This window comes from Oncorhynchus masou, chromosome 1, assembly GCF_036934945.1.
Source record: "Oncorhynchus masou masou isolate Uvic2021 chromosome 1, UVic_Omas_1.1, whole genome shotgun sequence".
NCBI lineage: Eukaryota > Metazoa > Chordata > Actinopteri > Salmoniformes > Salmonidae > Oncorhynchus > Oncorhynchus masou.
In genome coordinates this window covers 25,656,004-25,676,098 of record NC_088212.1, presented here as the reverse complement: position 1 = coordinate 25,676,098, position 20,095 = coordinate 25,656,004, and the positions used below count along the sequence as shown (strand labels likewise).

Below are 20,095 nucleotides of genomic sequence, written 5' to 3'. Positions count from 1 at the left end.
TGAGGAGGTTAAATGCAGTGATCTGAGGTCCAGCAATAATGACCTAATGAACTATTAATCCCCAGGGGTTCATTGTCAACAATACCCAGAAGTTGTGCGTTTTCTGACTGGTAAAACTGAACGTTCTTTTTAAAAACATTTTGCTTGCTCGGTGAACATTTATTTTTATGTTGCAGGGAGGTTCTAAGAACGTTCTACTCGGGTTCCTTGAATGTTTTCCTGGGAGGTTTTATTAACAAATTTCAGTGGATGATTAAATAAGACTTTTAATAACACTGCTATTTTGGGTTAACTTTTTACTCCAAGCACAGATAGGACATACGGAAATTAATTTCCTTAAGCATTCATGCAACCACATTTATTTTTTTAGTGTGACACAGCATCGGTGGCATTCAAACATATAATCTTCTGTTCTCTTTACATGGAATTAGTCCACTGCGGCACCAGGATGGAGCTAGCATGCCATGTTTGTTTTTTTACAAATACAAGCTGTTCATTTTAATCTAATAAAACCATAGAGATAAATAGAGGACTCATCTTTGTATCTGTGCCATTATAGCATCTGTGACTGCATGGGGAGCACCATTGAGGCAATCTCCATTTTGAAGTACATTTTATTCACGATTGGCTTATCCCTCCTGATGACCCAGTTCAACATGACTCCAACAGGGTCACCTGGAGGGATCAGACAATGAAGTTGAAATCTCAGCCAGTTGACTACATTAAAATGGTAGAACCCCTCAATGGTGCTGCCTATGCTAATATGGCCTTTTGACCAATAGTAGCCTCTATCATTCTCTATGATTCAAACGGACTCCATTTCAAAGGAAACAAGCACTCATTAAGATCAGGTGTGGCCAATTAGTGGGCACAGCAAACACGAGTTTTGTTGAGGCTAAGAAGGGAATGTATGTTTTTAAATAATGTTCTTAGAATGTTCAGAGAACATTCTAAAGTTTTCTTGTGGTGTTTATGGAAAGTTTTCTTAACGTTCTCAGAACATTTTAAGAACATGACTTTAAATAGAACCACGAGGAAACATTATGCTGAAGTACTGAAATTGCCACAAAAAAAAACGTTGTTAATGTTCTTGGACCAATTTCAGAATCTGACATTAAATAGAACCACGAGGAAACCTGTTGGAAACACTATGCTTTAGTACTGAAACGTTATTTCTTAACGTTCCCTGAACTATTCTTAAACCAGTTGTAGAATGTTCCTAGAACATAACCATTCTTTTCATTTTTTTATGTTACCATGTTTGAAATTTTAGGAAACGAAACGAAATACCAAGAAATAACTTTTTTGTCAAGTTTCGTAAATTTGCTGAGAATGTTCCAAAGCCAAGCAGAAGTGAAGAATAGTTTTGTAAATTCTTGTATGGACACTTTCGGATTCTGCTAAAAATGAAGACTGCTGCTGTCAACATTGGTGAACAAATGATTGCATCGGAGCTACTAGAGTGCGGCTTTTCCTTTTCTTTAGAAGCACTTTTGGATTATAACAGAGTTTATTTCTAAATAGATCGCTCTGGGTTATACCAACTATTCTCGTGTTCTATGTTTGTCCCTCTGTTGTGCTGAGACTAGCTACAATTTCACAACTGACTGTAGCTTTAGAGGAACAAATGAGAGTGGAGCATTTAGTTGTAAAGTCTTGGTTGGGCCCAAGCCCCAGTCACAGCTCATGTGTGACATCTTAATCCTGTCTGGTGCGATTAGCTTCAGAGTGAGGAAGGAGGTGCTGATGGATTTGTGCTACTGAGAAGACCATGGGGCTCTGAGGCATACACCCAAACCCTTCTACGTGCCCTCTGCCAAACGAGAGAGGCAGAGCTGCTGTTATTTTAATATCGCTTGGATATTAATAGGATGGATTTATGGGATGGAGTAGTGCTTGAGTTATAGATGCTAAATATTCACACTTTGGAAATGACCATGGTTGTGCTAATTGGAGGAGTGTTGACTGTAATTGATATAAGCATTTCTGGGATAAGTTCTGCCTTCTTACTTTCAAGCCTATGAGCTTCTCATTTGAGTTTTTCCTCTCCTTCTCTCACTCGTTTACTCCTGAAAGTGTGAGGCAGGGCAGGACCTTCAACAGTTAAGTAGTTGTGCCACATTTAATGTGACCTTTTCCCTGGCGCTCTATGTCTGGGGAACTTCCTTTTTCCTGTGCTGCTGCTGCTGGATAAATGATATTCCTTTCCTTTGTGGTGAACACAAAATTAAAATAATGGCCTGTCTTTAATAACAGAGGGGCTGTATGGATTATTTGTTCCTGGCCCGATCTTTAACTTTGGAGAAGCCATGGGAATGCTGCTGTGAATTTAAGTCAGGGTGTCAATCATGTAGCTTTGTGTCCCAGGCTTTTAGGCTCTTTTAATCTGCTGAAAATAAAATATTAAGAATACAAGAGGCCATAGTGCGCTTTGTGTTTTGGAATTTTGTTTTTTATTCAATTAAGATATACATTTGTCTTTTTAAATTATTTTCTCTTGTCCAAAACAAAAAAAAAGATGATTGACAGAAAATATACAAAAATATAAAGAGAATGCCTCAATACCACATATACAACAGGAAAGTATTTTACAAGAACAAAATCAACCATTAGTGAACACTAACTTTAATAAGAAAAACAACAGATCCCTAGATTTTCATCAACTCAAACGTACCAATAATGACTTCTCAGATACCTTCTGCACATCACATAAACCCACAACAATCTTTCCAGTGAACTATCTTTCTGTGCAAGCCACTATAATACCTATGGTTCAAACACTCAGTATTGTAAGTATTCAGAACATCTTAACCCTCAAGAAACCCTCCAAAAACCACTGATAAAACTGCACAGCCTCTCTCCACTTTCTCTCCTTACTTTCTTCCTTCCATATTCTTGAGTGTATAAAACACACCTTTCTTTGTACATTTTCAACACCTACACTAACTACAGCTTTCATTTTTTTTTTAAATTGCTCAATATGTCAATTAAAAGTAGGTAATACACATTTTCAATGAAATAGAGTAGAGATATTTTTTTTTTACCTGAGGTAAGTAATCTGAATTCATAATACACAGTTCAACATTTACCAGGTTCCATAATCCATATGTATATAAGTCAGACAAAAAGAGGTTGTGAGCCAGATCAGGCAATTCTTAATAATCTATATTACATTTGTATTATTTTCCTACAACATCACCTGACAGCAGTATATAAATCCAAGCCACCCATTTCCTTATCCAGTATATTACAACAGTCTGCTGGAGAGAGTAGCTGTTGGGATTGTTATGGTTGTGTTTCCCAGTCTGCCAAACAATCAGGACATTAAAGGTTAGAGCTGTCTAAAAACAGACAAATGTTCCTCAGGTTTGCCCAGCTAGTCACAGTATTAACTGGTTAGCTCTGCTCTCCCGCCTCCTCTCTGGATCCAAGTTCGGCATTTCCAACTGGCATCTCCTTCACCAGAGGCATTCTATAACAGAAACCTTGACTGTCTGTCTGCCTGCTGTTTATGGTGCCTGCTAAGACTGTTTTCTGATTGGTTGTAGAAAATGGTAAGAGAATGTGATATTTTCCTTCAGAAGACCTTTGTGTATCAGACAAAAGAGGCCAATTCTAGAGTTTATGTCATGAAGATGTGGTTTTGTGTTAAAGCAAGACAGCAGAGCCGCAGAGAGGAGTTCAACATCACTGGAGGTGAAATTGATGTGCTCATGACACCCTCAAGACGTGATAAGAAAAATGCACAGTTGTGAAGTAGATCTAATGCAGGAGTCCTTTCTGACAGTTTGATGAGGTTGAGACAAAGACATAATTCACTACTAGGGTGAAACCTCCTTTGATACAAAATCTTTGGTCCAATCTTTCAAATGCTAAGTATTGCATTTCTGTTTCCCCCTCTTTTCAGAATACCCACATCATTTACACAGAGGCTGCTTTTCATGAGTCTGTCTGTGTATTCACACTTTTTCCCTATTGAGCATTCATGAATATGTCATTTCTATAATACATATTGACAGTCCAACAAGATGTGTAACATGCTACCATCAAGCCTTAACTGGTCATGCTCAGCTATCAGAGGAGGCTACAGACTGGAAGGGCTCAACTCAATCAGACAAATAATGAACCATGAAGTGCAGCTCTTTAAAGGCCTATGTGATTTGCTGTACTTCCCCTACAGTACCCCTAATACATTATGTAGTGTGTGTGTGTGTGTGTGTGTGTGTGTGTGTGTGTGTGTGTGTCCATTCCATAACAGTAGGATTAGCCAGGCAGGCATCAGGTTTAGAGGTCCTCTGTATAGATGATGCAGGGGCTGCTGTCCTCACTGGACTCCAGCTGGACGGTGGAGACAAACCACCGCTGGGAGCCCGTAGCGTTGTAGTTGAGCGTGGTGCGGTAAGTGTTCTTGGCGTGTTTGGGGTACACAATGGTGGTGCTCTGGTAGTGCAGGGGCCTCTGGCGCGGCTCTAGGTATACCTGTGACTTGTAACTCCTCCAGGTGCAGTTCTGCATGGCAACGACCGTCTCGCTGTAGGACGTCACCGTTGGAACAGGAGCGCAGTACACCTGGTCCCGGTAGTGCTTGTCTGAGTCGTACTTCACCTCAGAGTTACACCTGGGGAGTAGAACCAAAGACATTGGATTAAGTATTGAAGTACCAAAGTACTTTGAAGGGCAAACATTAAGTAATAGATTAAGCAGTAATTGGTATAGAAGCTGATCACTAGATGGCACTATTAAGTCGGGCTGCCACAATTACTGTATAGCTGTAACAGACGGTTATGGATGAAGACCATCATTCTTTTGGGGGGGAGGGGCGATCAACTGACTTAAGACCAGACGGCCGGGCATTCGTGTGGCAATTTGACTTTTAAACTCATAGGTACACTTGCAATCGCTGCCTGGTATTGTGATGTTAACTGATGTGGCTCATGCAAGAGAATGTTTTTTTTGTAATGTCAGTTGAGATGATTCCAACAAATTTGGGTACACTTCCTTCTTTTACTTCCTACTTTGCAATGGTCACCAGTCCACCCATTATGCCATCATTTACTTAAATGGGGACACTTGTTCTATTCATTCTATTTCTATGGCAGCACATGCAATCAGTAGCAGAGTATAAAATGTACTGTATGTCAAAATATATATACACAGTACCAGTCAAAAGTTTGGACACACCTACTCATTCAAGGGTTTTCTTTATTTTTACTATTATCCACATTCTAGAATAATAGTGACGACATCAAAACTATGAAATAACACATGGAATTATGTAGTAACTACCTCATGAAGCTGGTTGAGAGAATGCCAAAAGTGTGCAAAGCTGTCATCAAGGCAAAGGGTGGCTACTTTGAAGAATATAAATATATTTTGATTTGTTTACACTTTTTTGGTTACAATATAATTCCATATGTGTTATTTTATAGTTTTGATGTCTTCACTATTATTCTACAATGTGGATAATAGTATAAATAAAGAAAACCCTTGAATGAGTCGGTGTGTCCAAACATTTGGCTGGTACCGTATATAGATATTCTTTTAAAGAAATGCTATTTGAGCGGTTATTACGGTGAACGCGGTCATTTGGCTGGCCAATTACCATCATCCAAAATTCCATGACTGTCACAGCCCTACTATTAATAGCAACCCATTCTGTATGTAGTTTGGTGAAGGATCACTCACTTGATCTCTGTTTCAGGTTTTGGGTTGACCTCGATGCTCTCCCCAAAGAACACAGGGTACATGCGTGCCTTCAGGTCCGTCCCCGTTGAGTTCAGGAGAAGGTACGGCAGCTAGGGGAGGATAGAGGTATGAGATTAGGCAGGCCATTCACATAAATCCATCACTTTACCCCCTGTTAATGTATAAAAATGAACCTACTGGTGGTGAGGGGAAGTAAGCTGGCAGGTAAGGGAAGTGTGCTGGCAGAATCCATTCTACAGTCAAGAGTAGGTGTCATCACAGACTGTCCTGTGAGATCCCACTACTAGTGCTCTCTACCTAATACAGAGAACAGTTTCTTTAGCTGGCAAAGATGCAGGCTCTGAATCCACCTATAACAGGACAGGAACTCACATGAGGAGTCCTGTGTTATCTCCCCCAGCATTCACACAACACAGCTACAATAGATGAACACAGCCTGGCGAGATAGAGGAAATTGTGATGCATGTCTACGCAACAAGTAGCAAATAAAACACCACTACTTTTTTCATTCACATAATTACATAGTGGGACAAGGCCATATGAATTGTTACAGTAGCTGTCAATCTCTTTTTACTGAGCCCCCAAGCAGCCTAGGGTTATGCTTCTGAAAGAACTTACAAAGCCAGCCAGCATGTCTGCCTGTTGTGTAGCTGAGGGGGCTAGTTGAGAGTGTCCCTCCACCTCTTTGTGTCCTGAACCTGGGAAACGTCCCTGTTCCACCTGCTCAAGCCATTAGAACCGCTCTGCTGCCTCCACTAAATCAACCCAACAGAGAGCCACCAGTCCAGACACACACACCAGCCCAGCCAACAGCAGACAAGGCTGACCAGGACAGGAGAGAGAGGCTACTGTCTATCTGTCTGTCTGCACTACACAACAAACCCTGTCCCAGAGAGGTCACATACATGTTTCGGTTAATTTGATTTCAATTGACTGTAAATGAATGAAGCCTTGTAGTCAGTGTTGTCAACCTTATGGTACATACTGTATGCATCTCATCAGAGTATGTAGCCTAGTGGTTAGAGCGGCAGGTAGCCTAGTGGTTAGCGCATTGGGCCAGTAACTGAAAGGCTGCTGGATCGAATCCCTGAGCTGATAAGGTAAAACCCTGTTGTTCTGCCCCTGAACAAGGCAGTTAACCCACTGCTCCCAAGTAGGTCTTCATTGTAAATAAGAATTTGAACTTAACTGACTTGCCTAGTTAAATAAAGGTTTAAAAAAAATGTCTCACATGCGGCTGAGTCTGACAAACAGGTTAGACCATGTCATCAGAGAGTGAAATACCGTCTAGTCTGAACCAGACTTGGTTCACCTGTTACACCCAGCATTCTGACTAGGAAAGACCCTATGAGAAGGCCTCTGCATAGGGACTCTGCTGTCCTGTCCCACCGTCTGCCTAGAGACCAATAAAGTCATAGGCGCAAACCCCTACACTGTAGCTACTGCTTCTGGAACCAATTAGCAAATTGTAAATCCTTTGCCAAGTCTATACAGTGCTGCTGTCTGAGCCCAGCGGCATGCGGGGATGATATCTAGTCATAATACCATCCAGACAATACCTTTCACTGTGAGTCCAAGACGTCCAACTAACACTTATGTGCAATTACAGGATCTCTCCAAACACAAACTTCCTGAATCAGCTATATCATTCTGCTCCCACCAGCTCTCTTTCTCTCTCTGTCATTACAAAGTGTAGATCGAGGAAAGTTGTCACATGTTAAGGTTTGGCTGCACATGTCTCTCCAAACCCATACAATTGCTCTTGGGACAGGTCAGAACAGGCCAAGGGCACAGCAGAGTTGCCACTCAAATCACTGTGCAGCACACAGCTCGTTTTACCCAAACCCCCTAATCGGAACTGGACAAAAACTCACTCTATAGGCTGTACCGTACCCCAGCTTGCAACTTCAGCTCTGCTGAGTATATCACTCTCACTCAGATGAGAGCTAGTGTAACCAATAACCATGCTACCCTAATTGCTGTTAATCCCTGTAAATCTACCTTCATCTGCAAAGTCATTAATTTTCCACTGTGTGCTGCTGGCATCATCAAATGAAACGAGTGTGATTGGCATGTCTTCTGTGCTCTGGCAGGAACAGCTCCCTTGCTGTTTTTCCAGGGGAATGAATATGTTGGCAGCCTTTGAACGTGTAAACACTTGTGAATAATAGGTGGGCTCCAGCCTAGGGGCTCCTCTATCTACAGTAGGGATTAACATTGGCAACCAGAATCACAGGACTGTCCCGGGACCACTCTTCACATTTCCCGAAAGAAATTTAATGACAAGGGAAATTAAATTTTCACCCAATGTCGCACTACAGCATTTCCACAAAACACACACAGAGCACATTATCAAAACAGGTTGTCACATGGAAGCCTTTAGCCTAGCATATATACTTCACACAAAGTCGCCATAAATTGAAAGCACATGCATAATTGACATTGCTGGATTGCACACAAGACCCGAATGCAGTTTAGAGTTCTCATTAGAACTGAAAATGTGATCCCGGTCCTACCCAAGCCCAGGCCTGAGCTGAAGCCCAGGCCTGGTCCAACATAACAGAAATGAAATGAGACCGAACCCCCCAAAAAAGCCTGATTTTTAGAAAACAGTAAACTATGTTGATTTAAACTGTAGAGTAGAGACAAGGAAACAGCCATTAGGCCTAGAAAAAGTGGTGAGAAAAACTCAGTTTAGCTATGATCAACTAATTAGAAAAAGATTGGAATAAAGTAGGCTAATACAATTGAAGGCATGTATCAAATTATTGCTTATACTGAAACTCATATCCAACCGTTATATGAATTATTAGTAATAGTCATGTGTGGTCACCTAGATTATCATTTCAGCACCGTTTTCATTGGGACAACGCCATCAAGCTATTTTGAGACAAGCCGTGGGGACTCGAGAGGATAAATAAATCAATCAATGTCATATTTTAGTTTTCACTGATCTCCGTTTGGATATTTGGTAACAATTAGGCAAAAAAAGTATTTAGTCAGCCACCAATTGTGCAAATTCTCCCACTTCAAAAGATGAGAGAGGCCTGTAATTTTCATCATAGTTACACTTCAACTATGACAGACAAAATGAGAGAAAAAAATTCCAGAAAATCACATTGTAGGATTTTTTATTAATGTATTTGCAAATTATGGTGGAAACTAAGTATGTGGTCAATAACAAATGTTTATCTCAATATTTTGTTATATACCCTTTGTAGGGCAATGACAGAGGTCAAACGTTTTCTGTAAGTCTTCACAAGGTTTTCACACACTGTTGCTGGTATTTTGGCCCACTCCTCCATGCAGATCTCCTCTAGAGCAGTGATGTTTTGGGGCTGTTACTGGGCAACACAGACTTTCAACTCCCTCCAAAGATTTTCTGTGGGGTTGAGATCTGGAGACTGGCTAGGCCACTCCAGGACCTTGAAATGCTTCTTACGAAGCCACTCCTTCGTTGCCCGGGCAGTGTGTTTGGGATCATTGTCATGCTGAAAGACCCAGCCACGTTTCATCTTCAATGCCCTTGCTGATGGAAGGAGGTTTTCACTCAAAATCTCACGATGGACATGTACTGTCTTAAGCACTGCAGGATTTGAGTCCCTGGCAGCGTAGTGTGTTACTGATGGTAGGCTTTGTTACTTTGGTCCCAGCTCTCTGCAGGTCATTCACTAGGTCCCCCCGTGTGGTTCTGGGATTTTTGCTCACCGTTCTTGTGATCATTTTGACCCCACGGGTGAGATCTTGCGTGGAGCCCCAGATCGAGGGAGATTATCAATGGTCTTGTATGTCTTCCATTTCCTAAAAATTGCTCCCACAGTTGATTTCTTCAAACCAAGCTGCTTACCGATTGCAGATTCAGTCTTCCCAGCCTGGTGCAGGTCTACAATTTTGTTTCTGGTGTCCTTTGAATGCTCTTTGGTCTTGTCCATACTGGAGTTTGGAGTGTGACTGTTTGAGGTTGTGGACGTGTCTTTTATACTGATAACAAGTTCAAACAGGTGCCATTAATACAGGTAACGAGTGGAGGACAGAGGAGCCTCTTAAATAAGAAGTTACAGGTCTGTGAGAGCAAGAAATCTTGCTTGTTTGTAGGTGACCAAATACTTATTTTCCACCATAATTTGCAAAGAAATTCATTCAAAATCCTACAATGTGATTTTCTGGATTTTTTTCTTCTCATTTTGTCTGTCATAGTTGAAGTGTACCTATGATGAAAATTACAGTCATCTCTCATCTTTTTAAGTGAGAGAACTTGCACAAGTTGTGGCTGACTGAATACTTTTTGCCCCACTGTATGAGAGCTTTGGTAGAGAATGTGTGATCACCAAACGATATGAGAGTAGATATATTTTTTTTTTGAGTTGGTCCCCGTTAATTAAGATACCTTGATATTTAAACAATGGCCTCTCTTCATGTCCCCGTTATTTATGAGCTGATCTGTATAATTATTAACTCGATTTTACCAAATAGGAGATATTCTGTCATTCGTTGGAGGTTATCTAGCAAGCTTGGTCATTTGACTTTTATTTGACTGCGGTTACAAAGTTTGTATGATTCGATAACGCTATAGCCTACTCCGGGTGCGCTCTGTGAGTCCCGAGCGCGCTCTTTGTCCATATGCAGTAGCCTAGGCCTACTGCTGAAAGGCGCTGAATTAATTTAGGAACATGATAACGCTCGGGAATTTATGAACGGCCTGTTTCGCAATTCACAACCATGTCATTGGCGATCGAAGTTACTCTATCGTTACCATCAGTTTCACTTGCTGTGAAATATTTACACAGTGGCGCAGCCAAGACGGCGATGTTGCGCAGTGACTATCTTGTTTTGCGAGAACCCTGGTATAGTAACCACATATTGGCGTTGAATGGGCACTTCCAATTTTTGTGGTATTTCCCGTGATTTTCGGGATAAATATAAATTATTCCCCGTATTGAAATTTGGTAGATCCCCGGGAAAATGTTAATCCCTAATCTACAGTACCAAGGCAGCTGCACACGTACGGAACTCATTCTCCCGGAAGCACTTCTCCACCCACCTAGTCGACCTGGTGTGCAGCTAAGCATAAAACCACATACAGTACAATACACACTCAGACAAAGAGCAACTCTCTCATACACTCGAGGTAGATCACGAGGGCCTGGAGTAAGGAAAAACTCTGCCCATCATCATCATCATCACACAGTAAACTTCTGACTGAGTATAGTAGATGTCCTCAAACTCCAGCATCACGATCAATATCAACACTAAAGCTGGAATAAGCACCTGATGACTCACAACACGAGTCTCCTTTCTGTCCTATACACTAATGCAGGGATAGTTATAGTGCTGACTGAGCTCCTTGACTGGGCCAGAACACTGACTGGTGAGAGGGACTCTCAGCCTCCCCCATATGAAGCTATAACAGTGTAATAAACCATTTAATAACCAGAATATAAAGCAGGAGTTTGACTGCGATACAAATAAATGTCTATCCAAGGAGATACTGTTGAACCTGCTCACCCCTCCATTGACAACCTCCTTTCATCTGATATGCTGCCTGTCAAGTCTTCTGCATGTGCCATGCATGTCTGCCTACTGCCAGTGCCAAGCATGTCTGCCTACTGCCAGTGCCATGCATGTCTGTCTACTGCCAGTGCATGCATGTCTGCCTACTGCCAGTGCCATGCATGTCTGCCTACTGCCAGTGCCAAGCATGTCTGCCTACTGCCAGTGCCATGCATGTCTGCCTACTGCCAGTGACAAGCATTTCTGCCTACTGCCAGTGCCAAGCATGTCTGCCTACTGCCAGTGCCAAGCATGTCTGCCTACTGCCAGTGCCAAGCATGTCTGCCTACTGCCAGTGCCAAGCATGTCTGCCTACTGCCAGTGCCAAGCATGTCTGCCTACTGCCAGTGCCAAGCATGTCTGCCTACTGCCAGTGCCATGCATGTCTGCCTACTGCCAGTGCCAAGCATGTCTGCCTACTGCCAGTGCCAAGCATGTCTGCCTACTGCCAGTGCCATGCATGTCTGCCTACTGCCAGTGCCAAGCATGTCTGCCTACTGCCAGTGCCATGCATGTCTGCCTACTGCCAGTGCCAAGCATGTCTGCCTACTGCCAGTGCCATGCATGTCTGCCTACTGCCAGTGCCATGCATGTCTGCCTACTGCCAGTGTCATGCATGTCTGCCTACTGCCAGTGCCAAGCATGTCTGCCTACTGCCAGTGCCATGCATGTCTGCCTACTGCCAGTGCCATGCATGTCTGCCTACTGCCAGTGCCATGCATGTCTGCCTACTGCCAGTGCCATGCATGTCTGCCTACTGCCAGTGCCATGCATGTCTGCCTACTGCCAGTGCCATGCATGTCTGCCTACTGCCAGTGCCAAGCATGTCTGCCTACTGCCAGTGCTAAGCATGTCTGCCTACTGCCAGTGCCAAGCATGTCTGCCTACTGCCAGTGCCATGCATGTCTGCCTACTGCCAGTGCCAAGCATGTCTGCCTACTGCCAGTGCCAAGCATGTCTGCCTACTGCCAGTGCCATGCATGTCTGCCTACTGCCAGTGCCAAGCATGTCTGCCTACTGCCAGTGCCATGCATGTCTGCCTACTGCCAGTGCCATGCATGTCTGCCTACTGCCAGTGCCAAGCATGTCTGCCTACTGCCAGTGCCATGCATGTCTGCCTACTGCCAGTGCCAAGCATGTCTGCCTACTGCCAGTGCCATGCATGTCTGCCTACTGCCAGTGCCAAGCATGTCTGCCTACTGCCAGTGCCATGCATGTCTGCCTACTGCCAGTGCCATGCATGTCTGCCTACTGCCAGTGCCATGCATGTCTGCCTACTGCCAGTGCCATGCATGTCTGCCTACTGCCAGTGCCATGCATGTCTGCCTACTGCCAGTGCCATGCATGTCTGCCTACTGCCAGGGCCATGCATGTCTGCCTACTGCCAGTGCCAAGCATGTCTGCCTACTGCCAGGGCCATGCATGTCTGCCTACTGCCAGTGCCAAGCATGTCTGCCTACTGCCAGTGCCATGCATGTCTGCCTACTGCCAGTGCCAAGCATGTCTGCCTACTGCCAGTGCCAAGCATGTCTGCCTACTGCCAGTGCCATGCATGTCTGCCTACTGCCAGTGCCAAGCATGTCTGCCTACTGCCAGTGCCATGCATGTCTGCCTACTGCCAGTGCCATGCATGTCTGCCTACTGCCAGTGCCAAGCATGTCTGCCTACTGCCAGTGCCATGCATGTCTGCCTACTGCCAGTGCCAAGCATGTCTGCCTACTGCCAGTGCCATGCATGTCTGCCTACTGCCAGTGCCATGCATGTCTGCCTACTGCCAGTGCCAAGCATGTCTGCCTACTGCCAGTGCCATGCATGTCTGCCTACTGCCAGTGCCAAGCATGTCTGCCTACTGCCAGTGCCAAGCATGTCTGCCTACTGCCAGTGCCAAGCATGTCTGCCTACTGCCAGTGCCATGCATGTCTGCCTACTGCCAGTGCCAAGCATGTCTGCCTACTGCCAGTGCCATGCATGTCTGCCTACTGCCAGTGCCAAGCATGTCTGCCTACTGCCAGTGCCATGCATGTCTGCCTACTGCCAGTGCCAAGCATGTCTGCCTACTGCCAGTGCCATGCATGTCTGCCTACTGCCAGTGCCAAGCATGTCTGCCTACTGCCAGTGCCATGCATGTCTGCCTACTGCCAGTGCCAAGCATGTCTGCCTACTGCCAGTGCCATGCATGTCTGCCTACTGCCAGTGCCATGCTTGTCTGCCTACTGCCAGTGCCAAGCATGTCTGCCTACTGCCAGTGCCATGCATGTCTGCCTACTGCCAGTGCCAAGCATGTCTGCCTACTGCCAGTGCCATGCATGTCTGCCTACTGCCAGTGCCATGCATGTCTGCCTACTGCCAGTGCCATGCATGTCTGCCTACTGCCAGTGCCATGCATGTCTGCCTACTGCCAGTGCCATGCATGTCTGCCTACTGCCAGGGCCATGCATGTCTGCCTACTGCCAGTGCCAAGCATGTATGCCTACTGCCAGGGCCATGCATGTCTGCCTACTGCCAGTGCCAAGCATGTCTGCCTACTGCCAGTGCCAAGCATGTCTGCCAACTGCCAGTGCCAAGCATGTCTGCCTACTGCCAGTGCCAAGCATGTCTGCCTACTGCCAGTGCCAAGCATGTCTGCCTACTGCCAGGGCCATGCATGTCTGCCTACTGCCAGTGCCATGCATGTCTGCCTACTGCCAGTGCCAAGCATGTCTGCCTACTGCCAGTGCCAAGCATGTCTGCCTACTGCCAGTGCCAAGCATGTCTGCCTACTGCCAGTGCCATGCATGTCTGCCTACTGCCAGTGCCATGCATGTCTGCCTACTGCCAGTGCCAAGCATGTCTGCCTACTGCCAGTGCCAAGCATTCACATACTGTATATAAAAGAAAATAGCTCAAACCCCCCCCAAAAAAAAAAATGCTTTGCCAGCCTTTTCTAATGGAAGATATATATTTTTTCCATACATATGCAATCCCATTAAAGGTATTGGAACCACAAGAGGAATCAGCCCCAATCAAAGCTTCTGTTTTGAGGGGAAACCACAAAGCAGGGGAGCTCCACCAATCCCCACATCCAGGGGATTAGGACCATATCGCTCCCTTTCAGGCCTCAACAAACCAGTGTCACGCAATTCCCATCTACTGTATTGTACTGTATGTGAAGTTGGCTGCTGGCTTCCCTCTAAAAGCACACATAAATGCTATCGTGACCTGTATGAACATGTTCCTTTGATAGTTAAATTAAGAGTGCCTTGGTAACAATTTTTTAAATATAAATTACCTTTGTTCCTCAGTGGGATTACTACACTTCACTCAAATCACAGCAAACGATTGATACAACTGTTTTTATTTCTAACCAACATTACACAAATTGCATTTCTTAATCAAATAATAATAAATCAAATCTGCGTCCTCTCCCAGGCGTGAGGCCCAATTCACACTATCTATTTTTTTGGGATTTCAAGCCGAAGCATGTGCCTATATTGGCTGTCTGGTTTCCAAGCTGGCATTGGCTGCAGTGAAAGGGTAACGCCAGGTTATAGTGTAATATTCTGCATGAGCAGAAGCATGGTCGACTAGAGGGCATTAACCTGAGACTTGTCAGTAATGGAGACCACAACAGACCCACGGAACTAATCAGATAATCACAATCATACTCTGTTTTGTCCCCTCGCCCATTTCCATTGCTACCACCACACACACTCAAAGGGTTAGAGTGTTAACACATTGACCTAGAGTTCTGTTTGTTTCTATGGGTCACTTCAACCCTGGGCTTGCCAATGAACTTGCAAACTATTCCATCATGAATGGGACAGACAGAGAGATATGTTTGATATGCGCTCTGACTCTCCTGTAAGATTCCTCATTGACTCTTAAGTATTGTTAAATGTTCAGTCAAGAGGCAAGAACATATCCAGATTGATGCTTATCCCTTTCATGGAACATTAACAGAGAGGGTGTTTTGGACACTGCTTCTCTTGGTGTTTCTGCAGTGAATAGTTAATTATAACAAATGACCAAATCACCACAAACAATTTAATCGATTTTAACACAGAAATGAGAGAAAGCTACACCATTGGTTTTATTTCATCCAGTCATATAGGCTACAAGTATTATAACACATAATACTTACAAGTATTATAACACATAATACCTACAAGTATTATAACACATAATACCTACAAGTATTATAACACATAATACCTACAAGTATTATTACACATAATACCTACAAGTATTATTACACATAATACCTACAAGTATTATAACACATAATACCTACAAGTATTATAACACATAATACCTACAAGTATTATAACACATAATACCTACAAGTATTATAACACATAATACCTACAAGTATTATAACACATAATACCTACAAGTATTATAACACATAATACCTACAAGTATTATAACACATAATACCTACAAGTATTATATCACATAATACCTACAAGTATTATTACACATAATACCTACAAGTATTATTACACATAATACCTACAAGTATTATAACACATAATACCTACAAGTATTATTACACATAATATACCTACAAGTATTATTAATACACAAGTATTATACCATAATACACAAGTATTATACACATAATACCTACAAGTATTATAACACATAATACCTACAAGTATTATAACACATAATACCTACAAGTATTATAACACATAATACCTACAAGTATTATAACACATAATACCTACAAGTATTATAACACATAATACCTACAAGTATTATAACACATAATACCTACAAGTATTATAACACATAATACCTACAAGTATTATAACACATAATACTTACAAGTATTATAACACATAATACCTACAAGTATTATAACACATAATACCTACAAGTATTATAACACATAATACCTACAAGTATTATAACACATAATACCTACAAGTATTATAACACATAATACCTACAAGTATTATAACACATAATACCTACAAGTATTATAACACATAATACCTACAAGTATTATAACACATAATACCTACAAGTATTATAACACATAATACCTACAAGTATTATAACACATAATACCTACAAGTATTATAACACATAATACCTACAAGTATTATAACACATAATACTTACAAGTATTATAACACATAATACTTATATTATAACATAATACTTACAAGTATTATAACACATAATACCTACAAGTATTATAACACATAATACCTACAAGTATTATAACACATAATACCTACAAGTATTATAACACATAATACCTACAAGTATTATAACACATAATACCTACAAGTATTATAACACATAATACTTAGCCTATAGGACTGGATGATCAGATCCTAGATGCCTATAGGACTGGATGATCAGATCCTAGATGCCTATAGGACTGGGTGATCAGATCCTAGATGCCTATAGGACTGGGTGATCAGATCCTAGATGCCTATAGGACTGGATGATCAGATCCTAGATGCCTATAGGACTGGGTGATCAGATCCTAGATGCCTATAGGACTGGATGATCAGATCCTAGATGCCTATAGGACTGGGTGATCAGATCAGATGCCTATAGATGGATCAGATCCTATAGATGGATGATCAGATCCTAGGACTGGATGATCAGATCCTAGATGCCTATAGGACTGGATGATCAGATCCTAGATGCCTATAGGACTGGATGATCAGATCCTAGATGCCTATAGAACTGGATGATCAGATCCTAGATGCCTAATGATTGGATGATCAGATCCTAGATGCCTATAGGACTGGGTGATCAGATCCTAGATGCCTAATGATTGGATGATCAGATCCTAGATGCCTATAGGACTGGATGATCAGATCCTAGATGCCTATAGGACTGGATGATCAGATCCTAGATGCCTATAGGACTGGATGATCAGATCCTAGATGTTTGATCTGAGGCCTATCAGTAATTTATCCATAAACTTGCTTATTATTGTTTGAGATTAATGATCCTGCATCCAAGCAATCATCAAGACTTGTCAGAATTAATTCAACGGTATGATTTCTAATGATAATACTGAATCAGAAAATGTCTAGGCCTTTGCGCTGAACCAGTGAAATGCCAACAGTAAGATGAAAACCAGATGTTTAGGAGTAAGAAATGTGCAAATTCATGTATCTGTTCAAAACAAAACAGTTTACATACTACCATGACGGACACATGGTTTAACAATAAAGTCAATCGGAGGGTACATAGTTGCAATTCCTTCTTGTCTTGCTCAAACAATTTCCGTTTTTTTATTTATTCAGAATTGCGCACTTGTTGCGCACAATGTGCCGCACTTGTAAAGCTATCAAAACACATTATCAACTGTTGCTTACCAGTTTGCCTTCTTTGCTTTCCTTTTTATAGTATCCGTGGTTCTCGACTGGCGTCGTACAACTCCCGGAGCGCGATTCGAGCAGAACGGGGGACAGCGAATAGAAGGGCGGACTTGGACTCGGAGGGAGTCCCGAATCCGGACTGTCAAGCAGTCCCTCCCGATTCTTTCCTTCCAGACTGTCATCCATAGCTTGTAAATGTAGGTGCCCCACCATTTCTGGGAGAGCTCAAAACAAAAACCAGGCAAAGTCACTCAAGGCGATGACGAGCCAACCAATTTTCTTGAATGACTGCAACTCAAAATGCGCACAAATCCCGTCATTCGGAGATGGGCAATCCCTGTTCAAATTCTTCATTCAAAACATATTTCTAAAATAACACATTTTAAAATAATATTAGAATATTGTCATTACATTATAAAACCATAACTTCTATTTGCCACAAACTAATCGCACGCTGTGCCTGTAGGCTTTAGCCCGAATTCACAAACCTTTGATTTGTTATTATAGCCTAACAGTTTTATCTCCATCAGACGGTCGGTAAACAGTATGTCATCCCAAACAAATACTCTCAAATAATTAACAATTGACAAGTAAGAAACTGAAAGAAAATTCCAGAAACTCCCTGACAACTAACCAGAAATTATATTGTCACTTTATCGTCCATTCCGGATTCAAATACGTTCCAGAAAGCAATGGAAGTCATATTAAACAATATGACTTTATCCCACTGTAACGCAGCAGTCTATCTGGCAGCTACACGCCGACTGTCTGCTCTGTGCTGAACTGAACAGTCGGATCTCGGAGAGGTCCCTCTTCAATGTGCCTGCCAGCTTTTTTTTCCACCTGGAGCCAATCCAGCCCTGATGATCTGGATCCGTTCCAGGCACAGTCGACAGGGCGACCACGTCCGCACTGCTTCTCCCAGGTTAGTTGGGGCTCTGTGACTGATACTACACTATTACATATAATATATATATATATATAGTTAAATAAAGGTTACATTTATTATTTATATAAATATATATATATATATATATATATATATATATATATATATATATATATATATATATATATATATATATATATATATATATAGAACAAAAAGAACAAATTCTTACCTTGTCAGCTCGGGCTCCGATGCAACCTTTCGGTTACTGGTCCAACTCTCTAACCACTAGGCTACCTGCCGCCCTATGATACTTTATTGTAAAATGGGTGGTTCGAGCCCTGAATGCTGATTGTCTGACAGTCGTGGTATATCAGACCTTATACCACGGGTATGACGAAACATGTATTTTTCCTGCTCTAATTACGTTGGTAACCAGTTTATAATAGCAATAAGGCACCTCGGGGTTTGTGGTATATGGCCAATATACCATGGCTAAGGGTTGTATCCGGGCACTCTGCGAAGCGTCGTGCATAGTATATTGGTGTACAACACCACCTCGTGCCTTATTGCTTAATAACTCAGTAAATCAGGGAAAGTGGGAATATTGCGAGTGTAGCTATACAATAGAGAGATAATGTGTTGAATGAATAGCATATATGCTACAATAAGCCATGGAATTTACTACAAAAAAATAATTGATCTTTCAATTTGGCTCAAATCAATTGTGTTATGTTAACTTCATGCCTTTAAAATGTATAATGAACTGTCATTTAAAACTGTTGTGGCAATCTAATGTACACTGAGTCCATACAACATTATGAACTCTTTCCATGACATAGACTGACCGGGTGAAAGCTATGATCCCAAATTGATGTCACTTGTTAAATCCACTTCAATCAGTGTAGATGAAGGGGAGGAGACAGGTTAAAGAAGGATTTTTAAGCCTTGAGACAATTGAAACATGGATTGTGTCTGTGTGCCATTCAGAAGGTGAATGGGCATGACAACAGATTTAAGTGTCTCATGGTAGTAGGTGCCAGTCATACTGGTTTGTGTCAAGAACTGCGAAGCTGTTGCGTTTTTCATGCTCAACAGTTTCCTGTGTGTATCAAGAATGGTCCTCCACCCAAAGGACATCCAGACAACTTGCCACAACTGTGGGAAGCATTGGAGTCAACAAGGGCCAGCATCCCTGTGGAACACTTTCGACACCTTGTAGAGTCCATGCCCTGAATAATTGAGGCTGTTCTGAGGGAAAAAGGTGTTTTTAATGTTTTGTACACTCAGTGTATAGGTCATTTGGGTTGTTGTTATTATACAGTACATTATATACTATACCATACGTTTTTGAGTTCTGTTGCTGTTCTCTATTACTGTGGAGCAAATATCAAGAATGCCATTAAACACTGGCCAGTCCCCTAGAGTCAGATTAGAGGGGAGTGTATATTATTCAATGGAAATGCCTATCCACTCTTCTCACAGACGTATGGAGATAGATTAGTGCCACAATGATTGTAAATACACAGTGTACAAGTCACAAATGTATAGCAGCAGCATGGTGAGATTGGACTCTGTAGGCCTATAGATGGGTGGAGATGAAGAAACAACACAAATG

The 20,095-nt window shown here is 42.3% G+C and overlaps 1 protein-coding gene across 5 annotated transcripts; it reads right to left on the bottom strand.

The window, feature by feature from the left end:
• Positions 1-4,200: 4,200 nt before the first annotated feature.
• Positions 4,201-18,808, bottom strand: rflna (refilin A). Of its 5 annotated transcripts, none has more exons than XM_064966993.1 (4): positions 18,710-18,808; positions 17,586-17,812; positions 5,686-5,795; positions 4,201-4,618 (listed from the first exon to the last, which is right to left on the bottom strand). In XM_064966993.1, exons 2-4 carry the CDS (start codon positions 17,799-17,801, stop codon positions 4,285-4,287), a joined length of 660 nt encoding a protein of 219 aa, XP_064823065.1. In that variant the 5' UTR covers positions 17,802-17,812; positions 18,710-18,808; the 3' UTR covers positions 4,201-4,284. The 5 variants fall into 5 exon arrangements, with proteins under 5 accessions (XP_064823065.1, XP_064823057.1, XP_064823049.1 ...); XM_064966985.1 differs by lacking the exon at positions 18,710-18,808 and adding an exon at positions 18,077-18,393; XM_064966977.1 differs by lacking the exon at positions 18,710-18,808 and adding an exon at positions 18,223-18,393.
• Positions 18,809-20,095: the final 1,287 nt, after the last annotated feature.